At 39.8% G+C, this 15,651-nt stretch overlaps 1 protein-coding gene across 3 annotated transcripts in view; it reads right to left on the bottom strand.

The window, feature by feature from the left end:
- UBE2D1 (ubiquitin conjugating enzyme E2 D1) overlaps nt 1–15,423 on the bottom strand; it is a 16,745-nt gene extending 1,322 nt beyond the window's left edge. The window contains exons 1-7 of one of the 3 annotated variants that reach the window (XM_019507776.1): nt 15,351–15,423; nt 15,221–15,252; nt 12,511–12,628; nt 11,921–11,998; nt 11,504–11,609; nt 7,867–7,960; nt 24–1,989 (exon numbers count right to left, since the gene is read on the bottom strand). In XM_019507776.1, the coding sequence (XP_019363321.1) occupies nt 1,944–1,989; nt 7,867–7,960; nt 11,504–11,609; nt 11,921–11,998; nt 12,511–12,561 (375 nt within the window). In that variant the 5' untranslated portion in view covers nt 12,562–12,628; nt 15,221–15,252; nt 15,351–15,423 and the 3' untranslated portion in view covers nt 24–1,943. The other 2 variants (XM_019507779.1, XM_019507778.1) reach the window with 2 other exon arrangements.
- Between the last annotated feature and the right edge of the window lie 228 nt (nt 15,424–15,651).

The raw sequence follows: 15,651 nt of genomic DNA, 5'->3' as shown, positions 1-15,651 counted from the left end.
AACACACACACACACACACACACACACACACACAGTGTAGCCTCCCTAGCTACAATATGCCATTTCAAGTATAGTGAAAGTGCTCGTGTGTATTACTACAAAAATCCTTTATTGAACATTTTAGAGAGGTTGGCCTGTTCCGATGTGTACAACACTTTAAAAAAAAACCAGTGTAATACAATACATTAAATCTGTCAAGCTTTTGTCTCAGGTCAATTGCATGTTAGATGAAAGAAAGGTGACAGTCTCCTACAAGTGACCAATTTATACTGTTGAATAATCTGGACAGTTGTAAGGTAGTGATCTACTTAAGGAGTTTTAATCAATAAATTTCCAGTGGTTTTAAAGTCTAGGGTGCATGCTTCTTTTCTGTATATTCATTCCAGTTAGAGGTTTGCTTCAAGTAAAAAACAAGTGAAGCCCAAAACTTATTCTTATCTTAAAATTTTCTGTTTCTTTCGGTGGCAAATTTCCCATTCAAGCCAGCTTAATACAGAAAATTGAAAGTAATAAACTAATCATGCATTTTAACAGCAATTTAGTACCTTAAAATAATCTATGGAGGGGATTAAAATGATTTTTATTTAAGTATATATAAAAAGGTGTTTTTTCTCCCATATTGTGTGTTTTCTGCATGCATACTGTGAAGGAGACAGAAACAACTGTTAATAGGAAAAAAGTTAGCTTCACATGCAAACAGTAGTAGATGAAAATACTGTTAGACACGAGGGAAAATTCTATACTGTGACATTCCAATATTGAAAATATTCACTTACACCAATGTAAGTGAAGTCTCTAAAAAAAACATCTGATACCTTTTCTGACTAAAGGAAATAGTTCATAAGTGATTAGTGTGGGATTCAACATTGCTGAAATCCTACACAAGAAGTGGGTATAGTATACTCTCTCAACTGAGCTGAAGTCAGTGTAAAGTTAACTGTAACTCAGTTTGGAGTAATATTAAAGGCATGGCTTCACTCTCTCTTTTGCCTGGAATTCAGATGCATACATAATGGTTTAATGTTTTAGGTATAGAGCAAGCACTTGCAAGGATATGCATGATTTAAAAAATAGCCAAGACCAATAGTAGAAAATGCATTTTATTTATATGGAAAAGCTACAGTATGATTTGTAAATGAACTGCGAGAATGTTATTTGACTATGCGGGGAGAAAGGAAGGGAGCAGAGAGGGAAGAATCAGTTGTGAATAGCAACAAACAAGACAGTTACATATCTTTCTACATAGCAGTGCAATTAGTTCACATTGCAATAAAATTAAACTCAAGTATGCAACAGAATTAAAAAAATCCAAGTGTTTCTCCATAATCAGCATACTGAATTACAGTGCAAAGATCATTTAGGTTTTAAGAATTTGCAATCAGTCTGTAAAATATCATATGGGAAGAGACACCCCATTCATTCATTACTAGCAGTTGTATTTTGTCAATACTGTGCACAAGAAAAAGTCTAAAATGAACTGACTTACATGGTAAATAAAATATATTTAGTCTATACAGTAAAAAAATACAAATTACATAAATGAACTAACCATGACATTTGAACATACTTATGAAACTGACAACATATCTTAAAAGACACATGCAGTATCATGTAAAAACATTTTTTCCAGCAAAAATAATTTGGTTGCTTTACAACTGCATTATGGATCTTGTAGGCTGAAGATACAGATGTCCAAGTTTCTTAAAAACCATAATAAATGTCTTTTGCAAAGCATACAAAAAGGATAAATACTCTCATCACAGTCTTAAGTTTATTTTTGGAAGCTTGTTTTTTTCTTGTTCCAGAAACACACTCGCATGGGTAAAAAATCAAAAGGGCCCTCATGGTACACTGAAACAGCAAACTGTGCTCCATTTACTTCTAATTTTGAAAAAACCTAGAATTTACAGTACTCTGTGGTGTATGAAAAAGTGTTCACAAGTTTACATTGCATATTTCTGAGTCCATTCTCTTGCATGTCTGTTGTATCTGTACATGTAGAAAGAAGGCATTACAATTAGAAACAGGTTAATGATAGACAACCATATCTACAACTGTTTGATAAAAATGAGCTATCACTAAGCTCACCAACTTTTATGACACACTAGGTGCAATCTTGCCCGCTCAAGAAAGTTATAACAATTCTGTTTAAGAACAACTAAACAGAATAACATATCTATAGCATGTAGCTGCCTATGTTCAGTTTCTGAAAATTGACTTAAGCAGCAGATGAAAATACTAAAGAAACTAGTTAGGATTTAGGATGAGACAACAGCACATTGTGTTGCCATTGGATTTATGACTCAGATACTTTGGTTTTGGGCGGACCCAACATCCTCAGACTGGCCACAACCTTTTTACTCAATAATAGGCGAATGTTATTGATACACAGTGATAGCAGATAAGAATAATGCAAACACTTTTATATTTACCAGCTCTACAGGCATGTACAGAAAAAGATGTAGCAGGCCAAATTGACTAAACTTCCCAAATAAGGAGAGCCAGCCATAGGACACCTTAAAAAAGGAAAAAAAAGAAAAGGACATCCAGGCAAATAATTTCCTTTTCTCCCATGACTGAATTCCTAGCTTTGGAGATTAAAGAGTTGGCTGGAGGGTCGCACCCAGAGACTGGTGGTGGATGGGTCCTATTCGACCTGTAGGGATTGTGGGAAGTGAGGTCCCCCAGGGCTTGGTCCTTGGGCCCACACTGTTCAACATCTTCATCAGCAACTTGGACAAGGGGGTAAAAAGCACCCTGTTCAAATTCGCAGATGACACTAAGATGTGGGGGGAAGTGGGCACGCTAGACAGGAGGAATAGGCTGCAATCAGACCTAGACAGGTTATAGGGGTGGGCGGATGAGAACAGGATGGGATTCAACAATGACAAGTGCAAGGTACTGCACCTGGGGAGGAAGAACCAGCAGCATACCTACAGGCTGGGGAACTCCTTTCTCATCAGTGCAGAAGCAAAAAAGGATCTTGGAGTCATCATTGATGCCAAAATGAACATGGGCTGACAGTGTGGGGAAGGAAGGCCAACTGTACCTTGTCATGCATCCACAGATGCATCTCAAGCAGGTCCAAGGAGGTGATCCTCCCCCTCTGTGCGACACTGGTCAGGCCGCAGTTGGAGTATTGTGTCCAGTTCTGGTTGCCGCACTTCAGGAGGGATGTGGACAACATGGAGAGGGTCCAGAGAAGGGCCACTTGCATGATCAGGGGGCAGCAGGGCAGGCCCTACGAGGAGAGGCTGCGGGACCTGAACCTGTTCAGCCTCCACAAGAGAAGGCTGAGGGGGATCTAATGGCCGTTTACAAACTACTCAGAGGGAACCAGAAGGCATTGGGGGAATCCCTGTTCCCCCGTGCACTGCCAGGAGTGACTAGAAATAACGGTCACAAGCTGGCAGAGGGTAGATTCAGACTAGACATCAGGAGGCACTACTTCACTGTCAGGGCGGCTAGGATCTGGAACCAACTTCCAAGAGAAGTGGTGCTGGCTCCTACCCTGGGGTCTTTAAGAGGAGGCTAGATGAACACCTTGCCGGGGTCATTTGACCCCAGTACTCTTTCCTGCCATGGCAGGGGGTCGGACTTGATGATCTGCTCAGGTGCCTTCTGACCCTACCAACTATGAAACTATAAGTTCAGAAGTTTTTCAGTAAACCAATAGTTTCCAAAGTGGAGGTAACAAACTGTAAACTGCCACAAAAACCAAAGATGCATCAAATCCCTAGCAAGAAAAGGTAAACAGAAGAAATACTGTATTTTTTCATATACAGTATGCACCTTTCCTCCCAAAAAACAGCTGCTGGAAATTGGAGTGCATATTACAAGCCGGAAATATAGTAAGAGCAGCTTCTGCCTTTGCAGGGCAAAAGCAAAGTAAAATCTGCAAGCAATCTGCAGGCAGTAGAACTACGAACAGTTCTACTCTCTAGCAGCTATTACTCAGTTACTCACTTACTACAAGGAAAGATTTTTTCTCCTTGGTTCTGACCTATATTCTGGGGTATGTAGTATGCAAGAAAATAGGGTATTTATTAAGGGAACAGGCAAAAGCTGAATTATGATATCTGCATCTTGATGATCATAATCTACCTTGGCTGCAAGGTAGATTTATGATCATCAAGATGAAGATAACATAATGCCTTATATCAACTTCAAGCATTGGGCCAGGTGTTTACAAAGATAGCCCAGATAATTTGATGATACCAAATGAACTGTCTAGTAATACTTTATTGATAGGAAGGATATTTTACAAGAAGCTGGTTTAGTATAGATATGTAATTTAATAAGACTATAACCTCCGTTTGACACAATAGGAAACCCACAAAACTTGACAAATACTGCCTGGTTTCAAAGTCCGTAGTTGTCTTCAATGAATTCTACCCAGTAAGACGGAACTACGTCCTATCTGCAGGCATCTCAGAAGTTCTTCAATACACGGGTACATATAGCCCATTCCCTTCTAATCTATGGATGCTCACATGTCAATATTGATCACATGCAACTAGGAAGTACCTCTCCTCTTAGTGCTGGTATTATAGGTATTCTGTTTAGTAGCTGCAGTAGGCACCAGCTTCTTGATAAGTTACAAATGGTTAAAGTTACCGTCTCCAGGTATTACACAAATATTCTAGGGGTACGGATAATGTGTTCACCAAATTAAAGTAGCAAAGAATGCATCCCATTCATACCAAAAAAAAGCCTAAGAAACAGGATGAAATATGCTGCCTCAAAAATTCACCATCAATTCAACAGGGCCTGGATTTCATGCCTGAATCTCAGATAACCAAAACACAACCCAGGTACCAACTGGATGACCCAGAGACTGTAAAACCTAAATCTGTGAATCTGGAAGTGCTCTTAGTGACAATCAATCACTGGCAGTAAGAAGTTACAAGTTTATCTTGTCACTTTATGGGGTTTCAGGTTGTGGGTCATACATGGTTTTGAAGGTCTCACAGGGACTGTAATATTGGTCTAACCTGTTTTCTGCAACATCTGTAGCACTGGAACCACAAGTGATCTTCACAATATTACTATTTATATCACAATACCACAAGGCTCTCTGTAAAAACAGACTGTGCCAGACAGAAACAGATCAGCTGTGGCAGAACATGTCCCACCACAGCTGATCTGCTTTGCTGGGTGACACACACTGCCCCTTGTCATAAATTGGGCCCCCTGCCTGATGCAGAACAAGGGGCAGTGCGTTCCCCTGCCTGGGCATCTCTTGGGTCCGTTGCTGCCCCACATCAGATCCTGTGCTGATCCATACCTCACAGAGGCACAAAAGCAGGAGAATTTCCACCGCCCCACACTTCCTTGCTAGAACCAGCATTGACCCATGCTTCACGTGGAGGCACGAGTCAACACAGGTCCCGGCATGGATGCATGAGGCACTGGGGATTCCCTGACTCTTGCACTGTCCCATGCCAGAATCTATGCCAGGGATCCATGCAGGTTACCCCCGCTTGTGGAGATGTGCCCCTGGAGATCCCAAGAGGAGTCTCTATAAATGGGGAATCCTGACTTTCTGTGCTTTAAAGGTACATACCAGGCCCCTCTATAAGCAGGGAAAGCCACACAGGTGCTCTGGGGGCTTGATGGGCCCAATTCTACCAGGCATACACATGATTAGGCTCCTCAGCATCCTTGAGTACCTACCCAGGGTGGCAGGAGAGCACAGGCAGCTCTAGGCTGCCCATGCTCTACTGCCACAGAGCAAATAGATGTCAATTGCAATACATTGGAGGTGTTCAAGATGAGGCTGGACAAGCACCTTGCTGAGCTTATCTGCACCTAATACTTTCTGTCTGTGGCAGGGGACCAGATTTATGATCGTACAGGTCCCTTCCAGTTCTGTGATTCTAAAGTGGCAGAATTTATTGTACCTTTTGTCTCGCTACTGATGTATTTTCTCAGTATCTGTATTGCCATAAAAATAGTTATTGCAGCACAAATGCAACATCAGATAACATCTGTTTCTACCCACTATGTACAAAAGGGACAGCCAGCAACCATCAAAACTCTGAGGGTCCAACAGTTTTGCACTGGAAGGACAGTACCCAGGTAGGAATTCAGTCAGTATGGTTGGGATCTTTAGATATTAAACCCTTTAAACTCTCCACTGTGAAAGCATGTAGCGCTTCAGCTAATTGTTAATTATGTTTCCTTCCCCAATGCAATAAATCCCCCAGTCTACATTAGTGTTTCATAATGAAAAAGGCAAATATTGCTTCTTGTTAGATGAATAACTCTACTGCATGAGCAAAGACCCTCAGCATTTTAGGAAATATTTCCTAATATTCTTTATATTTTAGTTATGTTGGAGTTGAGAAATTAAGTGTCAAAGTTGACAACCCATACTCAGTATTTTCTAACCTTTTTAGCAGAGCACAACTCTAGTGAATCATTAATTACAGGATCCTGTTCTGGGACTATATCAATATATTCTACTTGGGACATTTTCACACAATAAAATCTTAACTGTTCCATCGTGTATATTTAATGGGAAGCTTTAGGAACATATCAGATTAATTATGTTAACCTATATTTCTCTAATGTAGTCTAATTGAGTATATATTACTGTAGCAGGCACTGGTACCAGGGGTGGCCATGACACCCCCTAATAGGTACTCAGTCCCTGATCTGACCTGGCTTCTCCAGCTTGCTCCCCTTCACCTCACCTGCCAAACTATGTTGTTATTAGATCTTTGGAGGATCCCTGATCCCACGCTGCTGTTCAGGTGTCACTATTCAGCACCTTAAGGTCTTATTACATGGCTCCAACCATCCCACACACCACACCTATGCCTCGTAGATGTTATCAAGTAGCACCACCTCCTAGCCCTTTACTGGGACCCAGTCTCTGCCACAGTTGGGACTTGCAGTAGGGCTGTGTGAAATGGCACCATTCCATTTTGCCTTGAGTTTTGAGGTTTCAACAGAACAGCGTTTCGTATAGAATTTAATTTTGATTCCTAAAATCAAAATTAGCTGGGTTGATTTCTTTTCCCCAGCCCGATCTAGCTGGGGAAGGGAACTCAGCCCAGCTAGACTGACTTCCCATCCCCAGCGCTATGGTCAAAATGTTTCAAAAGCCTTTGTTTTGTTTCGATTTTGCTGTTTCAAAAGCCTTTGTTTTGTTTCGATTTTGCTGTTTCAACCTCAAAATGAGTCCAAACAGTGCTGAAACGAAACAGCCAGTGAAATTTCACACAGCCCTAACTTGCAGTTCCTGCACCATCAGCCTTCCGAGCCCTTTCCTGGGCTCAGATCAGTCTGTCTGCCCGCACCCTGGCACTTTGCCCATTCTGGCTACCTGTGAGTACCTAATCCCTCCTGGGCACTGGATCCTTCTGGTCCCACCCAGGCACTGAACCTTCTCTGGTCCTGCCTTCACTCTATTCCCAAGCTCAGGTCCTCTTGAGACCACCAACACCTCATCTCAATTCCTAAGCCACCAGACCCTACCTCAACTCTAAGGCTGCCTTCTCTTACCCCTGGGAGTGCAGAGTCTAACCTCTGTCTTCTGCTTGCCTAGGAGTTCCTTCTATGTCAGCAGCTAGGGCAAGACTGCCTGGCTCTGGGCCCGGGCTTATCTCCTTTCTAGTCAGGTGCTCCCTTCCTGCACTCAGCTATCTCCAGAGCCTTCTCCCTTCTTAGAGAAACAGGTGCACCAAATGTCTGTGGCAATTACCAATATTCTTGTTAGGTATACCAAATCCTTTAAGCTATAGGCATTTGAGTTTTGCAAGACTGATGAAGAGAATCTCTTTTAAGAGTGTGAGCAAAGTTTGTGAAGCAGATCAAAAGCAAACCTTTAAGTAACAACAACAAAAAAATTATACTCACTTTTCCTTGTCTGATTTGTAGATTTGTGCAATATCTGGTACTAAAGGATCATCTGGATTAGGATCACAAAGTAAGGAGCATATGGACAATAAAACTAGATGAAAGAGAGAATAGATTAAACAAAATTTTATTTTTGTTTTATTTTCCTAGATGTCTTAATATGTTCAAGTTAACATGCATCTTCCCATCAAACTATACATCCTGCAGTTTTATGCAGAACACCTACTCAGGCCTGCAGTCTACTTCCTTGGGTTAAGATAAAAGATATTCTGTTTAGAGGCCATTTAGGCCCACTGGAGCAGTGAAGGTGAGCTACACAGTTTCTTTAACCTCAGCATGAGAAGGAAATTATGTAGTCAGCACAATGCTCCAGCCACTTTTACCCCCAGGTAGTTCCTAGTGTCCACTGGATGGGAGGCTGGGTGGGCTTCAGGGCTATGCTGAAGTGGAAACAATGAGTGGAAACCCACTGTCCTCACCTGGGATGAAACCCAGGTCCTTCCAGTCTGTATCCATAAAACGTACAACCCAAGATCTAGATCCTGCTAGAATTATGCCACTGATACATGTGTGTGAGAGAAACTGACTGCAGAACTTTATCCCATGACATTTAATTATATGCACTAACCCAGCCATATTAAAATGATTATGTAACTGACTATGAACTTCTAGTAAGACTGCAAGCTATTTTACATTAAAGCCCAGGTGTTCATTTATGATACAGGAAAAGCCTACAGGGTCCATATGATCAATATAAAGTGATTAGTATAACACGGTTACAAATGTAAGTTACATCACATCATCATACACAACCAGATTTTGGTGTATGATGTGGATGACTTTGATTTGTATTCTCCTGTAAGACTGAATGAGTATTTTACCTTATTTAAAATGCACACTGAGTATTAGTTTATTTTCTGGAGACATTTGATACTTTTAATTCTAGCATACCGATTCTGGGAAAGCAGCATGTCTGTGTTCAGAGCCATGGAAATATTTGCAAATACTGTGCTGATTTTGCTAACTTATAGCAAGAAAACATTGTTCTTGACATGTCAACTGATAGCACTGCCAGCCTTTACTCTGATGAATTAAACTTGCTTTATGGAGGCAATCTTATGTCCAATAAAGTCTACTTAAGAATTCGTTTCTTGAAAAAAAAAAAAAAAAAAAAGCATGTCTGAAAGGTATCCATCTCACTGACTAAAAACAAACAAACAAACAAAAACAAAAACAATCCCTTACATCTCATCATACAAACTATGTTAACCTCCCAACCAGCGGGCATAAAGCCAGAAAACCTCAGACATCTGGCAGAGGGAAATTATATTTTCCTTAATGACCTATGGAAGTCCACAATAAAGCGTACTTTTTCTAATACATGCTGTGTACTCATGTTATGTTATGCTTTGCTTAATTAAAAAGGTTGGAATTATTTAATACTATTTTGAGCTGTGGCAATTTCAGACGTTTTGTAATGATATATTTGGCACAGAAGATCAACATAAGTCACTAATATTAGACAACTCAAGAGGTTATAATTATATGGTCACTCTGATCAGAGCCTAATGTTAGCTATACGGTAAATGTCAGAATCCTTTATGTCAGCCAACAAGAACATGTGTACAACTAAACAGTAACTTAAAAAAACAACCCAAAAAACCGAAATGGGTTGTCAGTCGTAAATAATATGCCTGTGTATGAAGTTCTTTAAAATAACTTTATCTGAAGAGTAATTCTAGGGAACGTAAGCAAACCACTTCACACTAATGAAGTATTTAAGGAGAATGCTTAAATTAATCTTGAATTTACATTTTGAAGCAGCATAATGATGCAAATGTCTGACCACACATTAACTAAGTCTTCAGCAGGAAATAAGGTATATATTGCACAGCAACAGGCCGGGGGTCAATTTATATTGGCATTTGGATTACTTCATACATACATAAAGATATGCCTTAAGCAACTTTTCCCAGTTATCAGTGTTAACAGCTAAATAAATGTAGAATTTTTTAAAGATTGTTATACAGAGCTGGTGGGTGTGGGCACCAGCTGCTTATACAAGAAACTATAATTGCTATATTTGCATAGAGCAATTTAAATCAGATTAAGACTAACAATTTTGTCTTGCTTGAAGTGCAAATAGAATGACACTCTTTTAAAAGACAACGTTGTTTAGTGTTTTGTTAAGCACTTAATATTTACATTATTTAACTTTCATTTTAGAGAAACTCCATGGTAAAACTGACTGTATTTTAGATTCCCTTGTCTGCATGTGTAGTAAAGAAGTGGATGAGAAATGAAAGCAGTCAGCCATAATTCAGTGAACCTACAAACACCTCTAATGATCTGAACAACAGTGCAAGGCATAACACCGACCTCACTATTCTAAGAGCCAGCATGCTTCAAGACTGGAGAAAATCTACACTATATTTAGAAAAATAAGAGTTTTACTTGCTGAAGACCAATTGACTGGGGTCAACTGACTATACCCAGAGGGTGGGCTGACACCATGTAGTGGAAACAATTTAGCTTCTCTCAAAATGAAGCATAATTAGGGACCTAGCCAAATCAAGGTGGCAGATGGGCAATTTTGTGAAACAATCACAGTGCTAGTCACTATTTATCCAAGCTTATCATGGTGGCCCCACCCCTTGCTGCTGATTTTCCAAGAGGGCTGCCCTTTTTGCAGCTCTGCCCCTCACTGCTGATTGGCCAAGAGGGCAAGGCTGCACAAAAGGCAGCCCTTAGCCAATCTGCACCAGAGGGAGCGGCTGCCATTCTGGCTGCTCCCTTTCATGCCAGTGGCTCCCCTGCCCCTCCAGTGGGCTGTGAGACCAAGCTGCAGCAGCCATTGGCTCTCACTGGGAAGCCATCATTTTATTTTTAGTAAGTTGTTTTTCAGTCAATTCTGCGCAAAAATTGGAGAAATCATTGTTTTTTGCAGTGTTTGTGGAAACCACTGTTTTTCACGATTTTCACGAAAATTATGATATCACAATTTGGGTAGGTCCCTAAGCATAATTAAAGGCAAGATTTAGCCCACAAGAAGAAGGGTGCAGGCCCCCCCAATCATCATATCCATATTATTATACCCATAAGTGAAAAGGAGTCTAAAGCACTAAGTGATCCAATATTCTATATATGCCTCAACACAAGGTTTTCTATTTACAGCTGAAATTTTCCTGTTTTGTAGTTTTCCAACTTGTCAGACTACTTGGCCTACTATTCTTTCTACCTCTAGCAGGAGCAAATTATGATACAGATATTACAGAAGCCAAATTTAACATTAAATACTCTGCATTTTATCTAAGTTGTTTTCCCATATCTAGCATCTTGCACTTAATGGCATAAATTTAAAACGGCTACTAATCATACATATGATCTACTGTCTAAGTTGATAGCTGAAGTGTAAAATAGCTTGCACAGTCTGAAAGCAAAATACAAGATTTTGTTGAATTTCCCACTTAACAGCATGCAGGATAAATGTTTACTCCCACCTCATGACATTCCTGTTTTTCAGCAATTACTTGTATAAGTCACAATAAGGCTGAACTGTGCATCGTAGCTACATTAAAATGTTTACCATCATTGCCGTTATTGGTATAGAAATTCATTAGCACATCTATGAAGTTACCTTTAGATACAGTCAGAGCTGGTGACCACTGTGACCTCAGGATGTCAAGACAAATACTCCCATTACTGTTTATGTTTGGGTGGTAAATTTTTGTTGTGAAAGCAATCTATGATTATGAAAAAAAAAGTTAGCTTCAGGTTCTGTTTATTGCAAAAGAGAATCTAATATTATTCCTTCAACACCCAGGCACACCTTTTCAGAGTGGCCATCCCAAAGACACCGTATAGGTTTTTGTTCACTGTTGATACATTCTATTTTAGAAATCTCTGCCAGACAGACATATGCATAAAAATAGATAGCACACTGCTGATGCTTTTGCTTTAAACCCCTGCAAAAAGTTTATTAAGCCAAAAAAAAGAATGAAACAAAGATTGGACCCAGGATTTTCATAACAGTTTTAGGAAAATTAAGTATTACCTTTGGTGGTTTGAAAGGATAGTCTGTTGGAAAATGTACTGTGAGAAAAAACACTCCCCCTTGATACGCACTGTCAGGCTAGAGGAAAAGAAACAAAACAAAATAAAACAAACCCTAAGTCTGCTGAAGGTAGGTTTTATTTAGTTTTTTTCTGGTTTCAAACAGCCTTTCCCAAACTATTATCATCTTGGATCAAAGCCTTCCCCCAGCACACAATCCAACACTGGGCTATGTGCTGGGAAGGTGTGTGGCTGATAATGAGGGATGCAATCCTCCCCCAACTTTATGAATGAACAGCAAAGCCAGGTTTGGCCACTGCTGCAGTAGCCCACACAACTACTGAGTACTGCTTTCTAGGAGACAGGGAACAACATTTGACTGGTGGATCAACATAACTGCTGATCCATCAGCTCCAATCTAGCTCTCCCTCAGTGTCTGGGTTGCAAGGTGCTTCCAGAGTTCAGCTCCATGGCACCACAAGGAATATACAACTCTGAGATGGTCCTCCCCATCCTGCCCTCTGTGCAATAGAGCCACAGCTGCTCTGCTACATTTGGGGTCGTCCTCCAGCTTGTCACAAACATACTTACCTTAAGAAGTGATTTCTCTTTGCAGATGCAAAGAGTAGGTTTTTCCCACATTATTCAGCTGATCATGGTGACATCAGGGAGTTTTAAAACTCACAACATCTTTGTGACCTGTACAAATCTGTGAACATGCATTTTGTTAGAGAACATGTGCACAGGTTTATGTCCAGGTTGCACATAGTTTAAAAAAAGAGAAATAACTTTGTTGCAAGTCATTTGTTGAGAGAACCCTTCATTGTCATAATTACATAGGAAAAACCCTCTATAATTAGGTTATCAAGGGCCTCAAAGCTGAAGCATTCCTGTGACTTCTAATTAAGGAAAGCCAAAAATAATGGGCAGATTTCCTGGGTATTAAACATAACAGCTAAGGAATCAGATGCTTACCACAAAGCAGTGGAAGTACACCGATTTCTTAGGCTCCCTGAATCCATTTAAGGCAATCATATCATTCTTTTTTGTGTGAAGAGGAAAAAAAATCCACCATAAAAGAGAATCAATATAAGCGGCAATTTAAATTTATTTAGGATAGAGTATAATAGGGAAAAAACACATGAACACCTCATTTTAAAGTGTTTCCAAACATAGGCACTGTTGCAAAGCAGGACAAGTTATAAATAGAACTGCTAAGGCATCAAATTTCACATAATAGCAAAAGTGGTTGTCACCATGCTTCCATTTGGTTTAAGTTGACAGCTTGCAAGCAAACTAAAATGGTTCATCAAAGTTTTAAATAAAGCTTAAGTTTCAGCATCAAAAATGATGCCACAGTTTCATATGTAAAGTATAAGAAATGAGAACAGCCCACAGAGAAGCACACTAGGTCAACCTACTTCCAGACATGGGGAGTGAATTCTGAAGGCAAGTTTAATTCCTTTATTCCTTTCAGCCTAACAAAAAAAAGATAACTTAGAATATATTTCTTTTTCTTATTCCCTAGGGAAGAACTACCTCACATTGATACTGTGGCTTTTCTTACTAGCAGATATGAGTGAGAAAAACTGAAAGATGGATCCATTCCCATCTTCAAACAGAGTTGACATAATTCTTGCGAATGTACAATACATGGAGAAAAAGTAGGTTTCTGTGACACAATATTGAAGATGAACTACAAAAGGGAAAGGTATATCAGCATGTGCACACTAGCGTTTGATTACTGAAGTCATTAGTTCAAACAAAATCTAGCTTTATAAAAATTCTCCTTCAATCTGTTTTTTGTGGTGAACAAGTCTTACAGTATTGTCAGTAAGACATTTAGCGCAAAAAATTGAATGGAAAAAACAATAAATGTTTAAGATATTAAAGCAGAGCAAAGGGGCACAGGGAGACTCAAACTAATCATCGAACCAGTTACATAACCAGCTCCTAAACAGCAGTGGCATGAATATTAATACTAGCCTTGAAAAAGCTGGCCAAATATCACCTGTATGACATGTAGAGGAATCTTCTAAAAAACATACGCACGAGAAGCAGTGAATAAATCCTAATGCACCATTCCTAGATTAATACTTAAATCAGCAGCAGTTGTATTGAAGATGTTGAAATAAGCCATCTCAGAGCAGTGACAACTCCATTCTTCTGTTTTTCCCCCCCCGTAATGTTGCAGCTTGGATAGTGCTTTAATCTCTCCTGTTGGCAGGTTAGTTTGGCCCTCTGAGTGAACCAAATATTCTTATTTCGAAGTATCAAGAACAGTCCATAAGGAAACTATTAAGACTGTAATCACCTTTAGAGAGCAAATATCTCTTCCTTCAGGTTCTCACCTCAAATCTTCTACAGGCTTCTTTTACTCGCTTCTACTTTTAAGGACTTTTGCCCTTCCCTATGCATCTCCTTGGCAAGGTTCTATCAGGTCCTTCCAGGCCCTCCTCCAGTTGAGGAAAGCAGAACTTTTATACTTATAGTCTCAGCTTCTATAACTGTTGTGACACCAAGACCCCAAAACACCTGTTTTTGGCATACCCACATCATAGTAATGGGTTGAACTTTGACTCTTAGCATATGCACAGCCTGCCTCTGTCAGCCTGAAAGCACAGCTGACAAGCACACTTGTCCACTTGTTCCCATCCAAACGCCAAAACGCAGAAATTGGGAAGCGTAGCCAGCATAAAGCAGCTCTGTGCACATGCCAAGACGCACAAAGAGTCACTCTGGGTGTATGTTCAATTTAAACACTATACTGCCCAATTCCTAGACTTTGGTGCACTCCAAGAGGGCGAAACAGTTTTGTCAGTGGCACTCCCAGGTTCACAAATGCAGATATGCCCTTCAAGACCAAGATCAGCCCGTGAAACGCTACTCTTATTTAGAACTACTTATTTTAATGTTGGATTATGACCACTGTTTTCCCTTTGGAAACATGTTTAACTGACTATCCCTGAAATGCAGGCTTTTCATAAGAAATTAGCTGGTAAAGAACTGGTTGTAGAATGCATTTTGTGCACCCACTAAAGTTGCCCTTAATTTCAAGAGCACAAGGAATAATTTTTAAATAAAGAAAGAAAGGGAATTCTTACAAACTAGAGTATGTAGAATACTTTAAGTTCTAGAGTGCTGCAGTACATAAAAAAGTTGTTTAAAAGAATCTTAAATCCAAGAGTCATGTTCACAGGTGCCCAAATACGAGTCTCAGATTATATTTAAATGGACCTTTCAGAGTCAAAGAGAAATCAAAACATTAGGCCAATTTCAATTGTATGAATTACATACTCACAGGTCCCATAATAGTTGCTTGCCAGTGAAACACTGAAAGACAGAGGGGGGGGGAGGATTACATTATTAGTCTACATTTTTAGCACTGTAAAGATGCCAAAACCTTTGCAATAAGCTATTGAGATGCTTACAGTCATCTCCAACAGGTCCTGCAGAACAATGGGCAGGTGGATCACGCTGCAGATCACTTAATTCCTACAAGAAACATGCAAAGATTTTGTGGTTAAAACAGAGAGAGAAAAACAAAGCACCTTTAAGAGGAATCAAAACAATTTTTAAATGAAGATTTTATAAAAGATGCCTATACTGTTTAAAACAGTGGAGCTTCCCCCAAACAGATGAATGTTCCCCATAGTGCTTGCAGCTCATGAAAGTAGTATTTTACTAGTGATGAATACATGAAAGAAAAGCAGCTCTAATTTACTGTAAACT

Source organism: Gavialis gangeticus, unplaced genomic scaffold (genome assembly GCF_001723915.1).
Source record: "Gavialis gangeticus isolate Ggan-Ray unplaced genomic scaffold, GavGan_comp1, whole genome shotgun sequence".
In the NCBI taxonomy this organism is placed as follows: Eukaryota; Metazoa; Chordata; order Crocodylia; family Gavialidae; genus Gavialis; species Gavialis gangeticus.
This window is presented reverse-complemented; position numbering and strand designations above follow the sequence as displayed.